At 40.0% G+C, this 10,833-nt stretch overlaps 1 protein-coding gene across 1 annotated transcript; it reads right to left on the bottom strand.

The window, feature by feature from the left end:
- Positions 1-6,582: 6,582 nt before the first annotated feature.
- Positions 6,583-10,166, bottom strand: LOC149183120 (cold-responsive protein kinase 1-like). Its single transcript, XM_089417049.1, has 7 exons — positions 9,425-10,166; positions 9,182-9,334; positions 8,959-9,086; positions 8,659-8,872; positions 8,310-8,541; positions 8,037-8,187; positions 6,583-7,940 (listed from the first exon to the last, which is right to left on the bottom strand). Exons 1-7 carry the CDS (start codon positions 10,152-10,154, stop codon positions 7,632-7,634), a joined length of 1,917 nt encoding a protein of 638 aa, XP_089273175.1. The 5' UTR covers positions 10,155-10,166; the 3' UTR covers positions 6,583-7,631.
- Between the last annotated feature and the right edge of the window lie 667 nt (positions 10,167-10,833).

Raw genomic sequence — 10,833 nt, 5'->3', positions numbered from 1 at the left:
TCATATAGAGCTTCTCAAGCTTTGACCACAGGCCTGCGACAGTTTTCTCTGACACAATGTTGAACAGAACATCGTCCGCCAGACATAACCGAATTGCGCTCAGAGCTCTATCATCCATCTCATCCCATTCATCCTCCGTCATGGAAGGAGGCCTTTTGTTTTTCCCAAACAGTGCTTTCGCCACACCTTGTTGAACCAGAAAATCGTGCATCTTTACCTTCCAGATCTTGAAATTATTTTTCCCATTAAATTTCTCTATTTCAAAACGGGCACTCTGAGTTTTGGCCATCTCGTCTAAAAAATCTCCAATTTCAATTTAATAACAAAACAAACTTGAATTTGAATCAATGCCTATGCCTCATATTATTTTCACCTTAAAAAAATTGCTAAACTTCTATGCTTTGCTGTATAAATCTCAGATTAGCATGTAAAATACAAATGGCGCTTGCTAATAATTACAAGAACCGCGCCAATTAAAAAATGCTTTAAGTGGTGACAAATTGGCGCGTTTATACCTTTAAAATCCGCGCTAACCAGAGAATTGGCGCATTGGCGCCCTTAAATAATTAGTTTCCGCGCTATTTCAGTTTGTTGGCGCGATTTCTTTTGAAGTACCCGCGCCAATCCCAAAACAAAAAAAATAAAAATAATTCACTGTCGGATCTGCGCATTACAAACTATTGACGGTTGATTTAAAACGATTTAAACACAAAATCACAACACCCCACCACGCAAATCCACGCCGTTTTTCAAATGTATATCCGCGCCGGTTTTCAAAAAAAAATTTGTCAACGCGGGTGTCCACGTTGATGTTATAACTCAGCTCCAAGTAATATAACAGCAATACCGCCCTTTTCTTCAAGGAAGAAACTTACGAACATGATGGCTCTTCATATGAAATAACTCTTTAAATTTTAAAATAAAAAAACACGTGCCCTTTTCTCAAATATGAAACTTACGCTATCTTAAACCAGCGCACCAACAAAAAACTAATTGTTTCAATGCAACAGGCACGACGATTCACCTCAATGACATACTTCTCCACAGCATCTCTGAAATGTGTGGGGACTCCACGCAGCAACAGTCACGTCCAATCAAACGCACCCTCCAGCACGTCTCCTCACAATATAATACCATCGGTTCTGGAGTCTCCACGCAGATGTTATACTTCCACGCACTTGCTCCAGCTCAAACAACGCAGCCAGCGCTCCACCTCCAACTGCTCCGCTCCTCCAACTCGCTCTGATACCAATTATTGGAGATCAGATGCACAGCTAAAATTATTAAAACACACAGTAGAATAAATCAAGCACATAAAACACAAGAATTTAACGTGGTTCACCCAACCAATCTGGGCTACGTCCACCAAACTAAGGCATGGGCAATATTATTAATCAAACAGGAAATTACATCAATTCTCTCACACACACTACACCCAGCTATCCGTATGACCACCTATTTTATAGCAAGGAGAATCTAACTGCTTCTCACATCAAATTTAGGATGCATTAAATCTCTCCCAACAACCTGGAGATAATCCAGCAACAGATTTTCTATTGTTGTCACACACTGGGATTTTGCCTATTTTGACTAAAACAGAAAAATCTCAACAGGAGTGACATGGCTTTGTCTCCTAGTTAAATTAGTAAATTCGAGTTTTTAGGCCAAAAGTATAGTTGTTCATGGACTGATTCCTAAGATATAGTAATCTAGTGCAATTATAGTTAGTTAAACTCAGTTATTTGAGCTATAGTCGTTTGTAGAGTTAGTAAGAGTTAAGTTGAGTAGTTATAATAGTTTTTAACTCACTGATCTCTCCAACCTGATTTCTCCAGAGCGCACCCGAATTTCGGAGTCAACGCGATGGCCCATATCGCGTTGGCAGGTCTATGAACTTGCGTACTAAGAGTATGTGGTCTGGACACAAGCAAATACTTGAATGGACTATCATCCTATATTTGAATTATCAATAAACACAAGCAACGATTTCATGGTTGAACACACCAACAACACAGTGAAAGTAGTCAACGAGTCAAAAGGATTTGCCTATCTAATGAAAGAATAGGAATTCCCAGTTTCTACACAGAATAACTTTTAACTCTACAGACACACCAATGTGATCAGTAATTTTTTAGTTGCATGTCGATTTTATAGTCAAGAATAAAGAGCTTGGCATTCATAGAGTTCCTGAACCTGGAAGGGGTTAAGATCTATTGATCTTTCATCAGCTTCATATTCGGAGCCCTGTGCATTAGGTTGTAAAGGGATCAAAGTCCCACTTCAAAGACATGTTCACCAATTTTGGAGGAAAATGCTATTTTTAGCAGTTTTCCTATTTTATAAGAGCTGGAGTTCCTTGGTTCCTAGGTCATAAGTGATCACATATTATTGGTTCTGGCAAGATCACAATACCAATGAGCATTTTCCATGTGACATGACACTGTGCTATTTTTAGCTGTCAGGGTTCCTAACAAGGCCTTGGCTTTTATTAGAAAGAAGTGTTATCACCTTCCTATTCACCCCCAGATTTTCTTGCACAAGTAGAGGGTTAAGAATCAAGATCTAGTGAGCTTTCATCAGTCAAGTATCCAGTGACATGTGCCTTAGGTTTCACAAAGATAAAAGTCCATTTCAGACAACAAACTCAACACAAATTTTCCTACATAGTCGATGTTGCGTTATTCAATTCACCTATTTACCCTTAATACTGTAGATTTTGGAGAGGGAAAAATGTAATTGTGTAAATTTTGGAGGGGGAAAAAACTATAGCTATGTACAACTTGTGTAGAATTTGGAGAAGGAGAACCATTGCTAATAGTCCACCAAGTCATTAAAGTGACTTTTAAACACAATGTGTCGAATAATGTTTAAACACCAAGTCATTAAAGTGACTTTTAAACACAACGGACATCGAATAATGAATTTTAAACAATGTGTGGAATAAAAAATAAATTAGAAACGATCATGATAGTACATGTGGCCCTTCACATTTCACATGAGGGTCACCTGTCCTCATCGCTCAGACACCATTCAGTTTCGATAAAATAATTAGAAACGACCATGATAGACCATGTGGCCCTTCACAGTTCGCATGAGGGTCACCTGTCCTCACCACTCAGACACCGTTTAGTCTTCATAACGTAGCATGTAAGCCTCAAGGACGCAAGTTAATGTTGCATCATGTTAATTTGCTTGGCCTGTAGTGTTTGTGTCAAATTGAAATGATTTCTTAATTGGTGGATCTGTGAGAGAGAAGTATCCAGTTTCATTTTGCATTAAAAAAATTCCCCAAAACCATGAAAATTATTTATCCGAGCATGTATTGAGATTCATCGCAACTTCCTATGCTTCTGTTATCATCACAACTAGGACCAAGTGACAGGAAATCAATCTTCCAGCATATCAAGCAAAGGCCACAGGAGATCAATCATCCAGCATAGCATATCAAGCAAAGGTGACAGGAGATCAATAATCCAGCATATCAATACAGTCAGCCTACAAGGTAATTTATTAGATCAATACAGTCGGCTTACAAAGTAATTTATTGCTGCATGTAAGATTGGAAAACTCATTAAGAAGGTATCCCCACTGAGTAGACAAGGTTATGAAGAAAATAAGGATGGCAGAATCTCAGCCGCCTGACCACACTCAGGTTCATTTGGTTCAGAAAGCTCCCTATCTATGCTTTTGCAAGCCAAACATATTTTATCCACTATGAGTTTCTTACCTTGGTTTGTTTGTTGGCTGCGACAAAGTGTGATTGTGAAATAGTAATGTCAAAAGCAACCCAAAATATAAAAGAAGCAAGTACATGTCCCTGAATAGAATGAAAAAAATATTGTGGTTGTTGTAAGGTGTTCTCTTAGGATGGTTCGAACTTATCCATAGTCTCTATTGGTTGGTATTGGTTCTCAACCAGATTTCGACCCACAATTTATTAAGATGCTTTCTTATGTTCTTCAGCGCTTAGCTGGAGGTAGTGCTTACTATAAATATTAGGTGGTGGTATAGCTAATAACCTAATGCCTAATCGACCCAATCTACTCCACCCTCCCCAAGTTCCCTAGGTTGCTCCACGTGGCCCCGCTAGGAGGACTAGCCAGCACACCTGGTGCCGAAACCTCTCAAGGGACCAACTCCTCCTTCCCTCTCTTTGATTCTATGATTAATGTTTAGTTTCCGATCCAGTGAAAATCATATTTGTAAGTGATTTTTTATTTTATATTTAATAAGATCAAGAGTCATTGATCAGTGACAATTTTTTAGTTTTTCTGGACTTTTTTTCTCTGTTATGATTTCTAAAGCCTAGAAAGCCTGTGTCGCAAGGCATAAAAAACCTGAATTTTTTACAAAGGGAAATTGAATAGGAATTTTGAAGGTCAGCTTGAATACAGTCTGCTCCGTTTCGTTTATTTATGTAAAGTGTTTCAAGAAATTGGCTATAAATCACTAACCCAAGGATCAGATAAAGATAACCATCAGTAAATAAAAGCTAAAAGCTAAGCCCAGATAAGCAAGACAATGCCAAATTCTTCAAGCAAAAATCAGAGTCAATTTCTTTTGGATATCAAAATGGGATCCTAAGCTAGGTGCTTGCCCTGCTGAATGAAAGGGAAGTCGAAAGGGAAGTCCGCACTGCCACACCAGAGAGAAGACAAGTCCCTTCCCTTTTCAGCTGAAAATCCAAATCCTTGTTCCTTTGAATAACCTTGTTCCCATGAATGATTTATGCGGATTAGAGTCAAAGAACATTCTTCTTCTTCGAGATGCAAAACCCTCGTTTTCCTCTATTCTTAGGGTGTGAAGCGGGCTGTTGCAGTTGCGGTTGTTGTGTGAAGCGAGCTATTGTAGTTGTGGTTGCTGTGTGAAGCAAGTTGTTGCAGTAGTGATAAGAAGGGGCAAGGGACAATGCCAGTACATGCAAACGGTCAAAATAACGTCTGCAAAATAAACCTTATGTGGGTCATTCAAAGAAAGATTGTACAGGTACCTCGCCTGGCGTCGACGCCATTCCTCGTCATTAAGACATGCTTGTCGACAAAACATGTGAGCCTTGCACCCTTCCGCTAAGATGGTTGCTCCTATTCTATCCATCGTTAGCTTGATGGGGCTATCTTCCCATATTATATATTCTAAGGTGCCCGGTTCAATCGATAGCTAGATGTTCCCGTTCAGAGCCATCTGTGAGCCATGTGTTTAAGCCCTACAACTTTGGAAGCCATGTGTTTAAAGACTACAACTTTGGCAACCATGTAACCGAAGATATGTTTTTAATTCCTAAGCATGAAATGTTATTCAAACTAATGTTAGCATTAGTTTAACACCTTCTTTAAACTTCAAAATGCAAAGGAAATGGATAATTATAATATATGGTTTAGCCTCTCTGCCTTGGGAAGAGGCTAAATAAGAAGGCGAAAAAGATTTCATATATTGTTAGGTTAAATACTTTGGTTACTTGCCGCAGTCACGAGAGTAAGCAGCTAAAAAAGCAGCGGAATTCAATGTCAAGCCCGCCATATCCATCACTATAGTCCATGTCATCTACCAAATGACAAGGACTAATAAAGATGGGTGTTCTTCCACATTCATGCATCATTGGTTGCAGATCACGGTGATCTTATGAAGACCTAATTTGGAGCTATTGTACAATAGGAACACCAATTTTATATATATGTATATAAGCATTTTATGAGAGCATAAGAATTTTTCATTCCACGTGCATTAAAAGTTCTTAAAAAAATTAAAATAACGATTATAAAGTTTAATGCAGAATGCTAACAAAGGTCATTCATGAAGATTAAGATGGTTAGTGAGGAACATTTTCGGTTGATCCAAAGTCATTACACAAAATACTTTGACAAGCCTCATGAACTTGACAAGTAACTTCATAAAAAAGCTACCTTCCAAATAGACAGCGGGAAAGAAATTTACTTTAGTTTATTTTTTTATTTATTAATAATAAAATCACAGTTTCTATATGCAATAGGTATTGGGAAAAAGTTTCTGAAAAAAAAATACTATTAGTTTTATAACTGAGTTATAATAAGTTTTTCCACTTGTAAAAAAACATTTTGAGTTTATCTTGATTGTTGATTTCTTGAATATTTGATAATTAGATGGACATAGGTGCACACGATATAAGTATTGGGAAAAAGTTTCTATATGCAATAAGTATTGGGAAAAAATTTCTCACTGTTAGTTTTAAAACTAAGTTATAATAAGTTTGACACACTTGTAAAAAAAACACCTTGAGTTTATATCTCGATTGCTGATTCCCCATATTTAGTAATTAGATAAACATAGGTGCAATCAGACGGACGAGGCGCAATCAGATGCATATAGGCGCGGTCAAATAATTGGTAGCGCAATCATACGAACATAAGACCAATCAGAGGACATAGGTGCGGTTAAATAATTGACAGCCCAATCATACGAACATAGGACCAATCAGAGGACATAGGTGCGGTCAAATAATTGACAGCGCAAACATACGACCGATTATATTAGGCGAATCAGCCATCGATATAAAGATGCCAAAAGAACATGCAGGAAAAAAAACAGCTACACTGCAAAGAGAAACCAAAACCATAAACCAGCGATGTAGTGTCATACAAATATCAAGCCAGAAACCCCAAAATGGAAAAAAAAGGGCACAGGTCGCCCTGAAAGCCCAAACAACATCAATCCAACAGCTCTGTAGTGCCTGAGAGCCTAAACAACATCAATCCAACAGCTCTGTAGTGTCATACAAGTATCCGAGCCAGAAACCTCAAAGTCAAAACGGAAAAACAGGGCACAGGCCGCCCTGAAAGCCCAAACATCATCAATCCGGGCAGCAAAGCCCGTCGAGAAACCGCGACCACAACAATACTAGCAGCCGCAGAAAACGACACCGAAAACAGATGGCGACGGCAGGAGGAACAGGACGACGGCGTCACCACTAAAGACCGCGGGCGGCAGCAGAAGGTCCCCGGCGAAAGCAGAAGACCAGAACCCAATCACCCAAAGAAGGCCGCCAAAGCACACGACCACACCGCAGAGAGAACAAGGCATCATCAGTAGCACCCGCAGGAAGAAAGCCCTGGCAACGCCGACGAACTGAGGGACGAACCAGAGGGCCGAAGCGGTTAGGGCTCCAGCTGCCCGGTCCTCCGCTCCCTCAACTCGAAATTTACGTATTGTAACATAACAATAAACATTCAAAAAAATATTTGACAGAGATGTGCTCTGACATGGAACTATCTGGTTTGTAATCACGTGCTTTGACGTGGAACACGTGCTCTGACAGGCAACTAAATACTTGAAATAATTTGTACCTATCTTGATCCCACTATTCACCATCCACCTATAAGACAGGAAGATAATATGCAACTTCTTCAAACCAAACATTCTCAGCTCCGATTCACAGAAAAGCATGCCATGAATATCATGCTCAGGCATGCCACTAGTAAAATATATAGGCATGCCACTTGCGTCTACTAAGCTTGTTAGTTAGACTAAGGAGGAAACAAAGACACCGTCATAGATCCGTGAGATGCAGAACGTGAGTTTACTGTGGGAGTGAAATGGGTAGTTCTCTCTGCACCGTGATTTATGAAAGCTGGTCGTGTTGGCTCAGCGTAATCTTTGAATTAACGAGGAAACAAAGACACTGTAATAGATCCGTGAGATGCAGAATCTGAGTTTACTGTGGAAGCGAAACGCGTGGTTCTCTCTGCACCGTCATTTATGAAAGCTGGTTCTGTTGGCTCAGCGGTAACCTCTGAATTGTTGGTTAACATCAACAAAACCTCTGACATTGCCGGCCGCAGTGCCCATTGGCCTTGAGTGCAGAGAAGCGCAATTTTGATCACTCTTAGCGCCTGATCTTTTGGGTAGTTCCCCTCTAATGACGAGTCAACAATATCCAAAACTTGATCATTCTGGTATTGATTCCAAGCCTGCACAATTCCGCAAAATTCTCAATACATGGTTTTAGATAAGCTTATTTATCATAATCATGGGAACTAAAATTATCTAATAAACTAGAGACGCACCCATTCCAATATTAACTGCATAGAGGCATCCGATCTTGCATCCACGCACTTTCTCCCGCTCAGGATCTCAAGTACGACGACCCCATAACTATAGACGTCAGCTTTTTCCGTTAATTGCCCATAGGTGGCATACTCAGGCGCAGTGTAGCCTCTGCCTCGTAAAAAATTGGAAACAATAAATTCATGGTTGGGTGTAACCGTTGAAAATAAAGCAATAACTGAGTTGTACAACTTGAGACATTAATGAGTACTTAAATGAATTGTATATCTTACACTGTTCCTCCGACTCTGGTAGAAACATGGGTTTCGCCTTCTGGAAAGAATCTAGCCATTCCGAAATCAGCTATTTTAGGATGGAGTCTGTCATCCAGAAGTATATTCGCACATTTGATATCTCTGTGTATAATGCGAACATTGGAATCCTCGTGGAGATATGCAAGGCCTCTAGCTGTGCCCACTATAATGTTTAAACGATTTTCCCAACTCAAAACATTTCGTATCTCTCCTGCGGATCTCCAATAAAAGTGTTTGAAAGCCTCGGTTCAGCATCAGTAAGTGAAATAGTACACATAATTTTAGAAAACAACTTGAATCGTGGAAAAATTAGACGACAGAAACCTACCAAACAAATGCTTGTTAAGACTGTTATTTGACATGAACTCGTATACCAACAATCGGTCATGCCCTCGCGTGCAACATCCGAGTAAACGAACAAGATTACGGTGGCGGACGCTGGTAAGGAGCTTCACTTCTGTCAAAAAATCCTCCGCAGCTTGAGTAGTCTCCCTTCCATTCAGTTTCTTAACCGCGACATCAGTCCCATCAGGAAGTATCCCCTGCTCATCGCTTAATTCATTAGACTTAGTCTGACAATACCGCTTATATTTAGACAAAATTGTCAAAACCATTTTTAATATTATACTTTATAAACTTCACCGAATCCTCCTTTGCCGAGCATATTGTTTTCATCAAAGTCATGAGTCGCTTGTCTGAGAACCTCGTAATCAAACACAAATTGCTCGAAATTTTCCCTCGCAGCAAAATTATCATCTGCTCAGAGCATCATAAAAATAATTTTATCATAATCTTCGATTACGACCAAGTTAAAGAAGTCAGAAGAATTTGGGAAATAGCTGTATAATCACCTGTTTTATCATTGTTCTTGCGATGTCTAATACGTCGATAGAAAAGTATGAAGCACATCACCACAACCAAAGCTGCTCCGCCAATGCATCCCAACAGTATAGGCACTAGTTTCGATGACGATTTCCCCGACGACGGTGTCAGATTAGCCGATGCTGCGTTTCAAATTAAAACAAAGCAATCAACATAGATGTTATATCAGAATCAAACAGCAAATAGTTGCAGCAGATCTAGAAAACTCATACGGGAAGTCAGGTTATCCGTGAAAAACGAGTAAGTTGAGTAGCGCATGAAACAGCCCGCCTCGAGACCCCGAGATTCACGATTGGGAAGACAGGTTAGTAGTTCATTCTGAGCTTCTATCAGGCATCCTTGGCAACTACTGGTTGTAAGGGTGGGCCAACACTGAGCGACACCATATAGGGAGCCATCAATGGAGCCAGTCGCATAACCGTTATTTGCAGAAGCGTTTTCTATGAGGTTCCCGGATAAGGCAGTGGCTCTCTGAGAGAACGTCTGTGGATCGGTGTCATTTGTGGAGCCACAGACATGGGAAGCCCCAGGGTCGACATCCTGACCGTAAAAACTAGTATTCTCATAGCGGAGGAAACAACCGTCCAGATGAACCCGACCACCATTAGATTTGGGGCAATATGCCTTTACTTGAGTTTCCGCTTCCATTACGCATTCCAAGCACTCGTTGGCGGTTAAGTACTTCCGACACACCGCAAGACCATACACAGCATCCGTTTTGCCAGATTTATTTGAAGTAGCGAAGCCATCTGATGAGAGATTTGAGTTGAGGGATGCAAAAACAGCCTTCTGATTTTGCTGAAACGCTGTGACGTTAACATAGGTATATGTCTCTGTGTTGCTGCAACCTTCGCCCGCTAGTGCAGACTGGGGATCGTCGGCTGCCAGACCTACTGCAATCATCATGGCCACCAGAAATGGAAAATGTGCATGATGTGCCATCAGTCCAGCCAATAACCAATGACTCGAATGGCATTTGAACCCAATACATATTTAGAAATAAATAAGGGTTATATCCGTGATGGGGTAGGTAATCGATAGTAACACGTAAGGACACTAGACTAAGAAAAAGATGGATTCCTATGGGGCCGGAATTTGACTGGGGCAGAATTATTTGGTGATCAAATAGTAATTCTACTCGAGTGCCCATCATGAAACGGGTTTTGAAATACCTCAAAGTTAACGTGCTACCTCAATCTGAAACTCTACCGAAATTAATTTAATTAGACTATTCCAACCACGTAACCTAACACTTCCAAAAATGCACAACCAATGAGACGATCTGTTTATGTAGTAGTCAAATGTGGAAGAGGAAAAACATCCGAAAACGTCACGTAACTAACTTGATTTTAAGATAAAGTTATGTTCAAATTCTCTTAGTGATTGCTGGCTTTTTCGTACCGTAACCCTTGGACATCTTTGACAACTTTGAAATCCTTCTGGTCATCTCGAATTATATGACTCATGCTTTGTCATCTAAGTTGACTCCTATAGTGTTGGTTTGTAGCCACGAACAACGCTTTCATACAAGTACAATTGTTAACATTTCACGTTTAAATTGTGTTAATCATGATTATATTGGGTGAACATTTAATGATTTGTGAGAGCCAAGTCTTATTTT

This window comes from Pinus tabuliformis, chromosome 3_2 (assembly GCF_031772625.1).
Source record: "Pinus tabuliformis cultivar Carrire ecotype Pingquan chromosome 3_2, CPIR1, whole genome shotgun sequence".
NCBI classification, from domain to species: domain Eukaryota; kingdom Viridiplantae; phylum Streptophyta; class Pinopsida; order Pinales; family Pinaceae; genus Pinus; species Pinus tabuliformis.
This window is presented reverse-complemented; position numbering and strand designations above follow the sequence as displayed.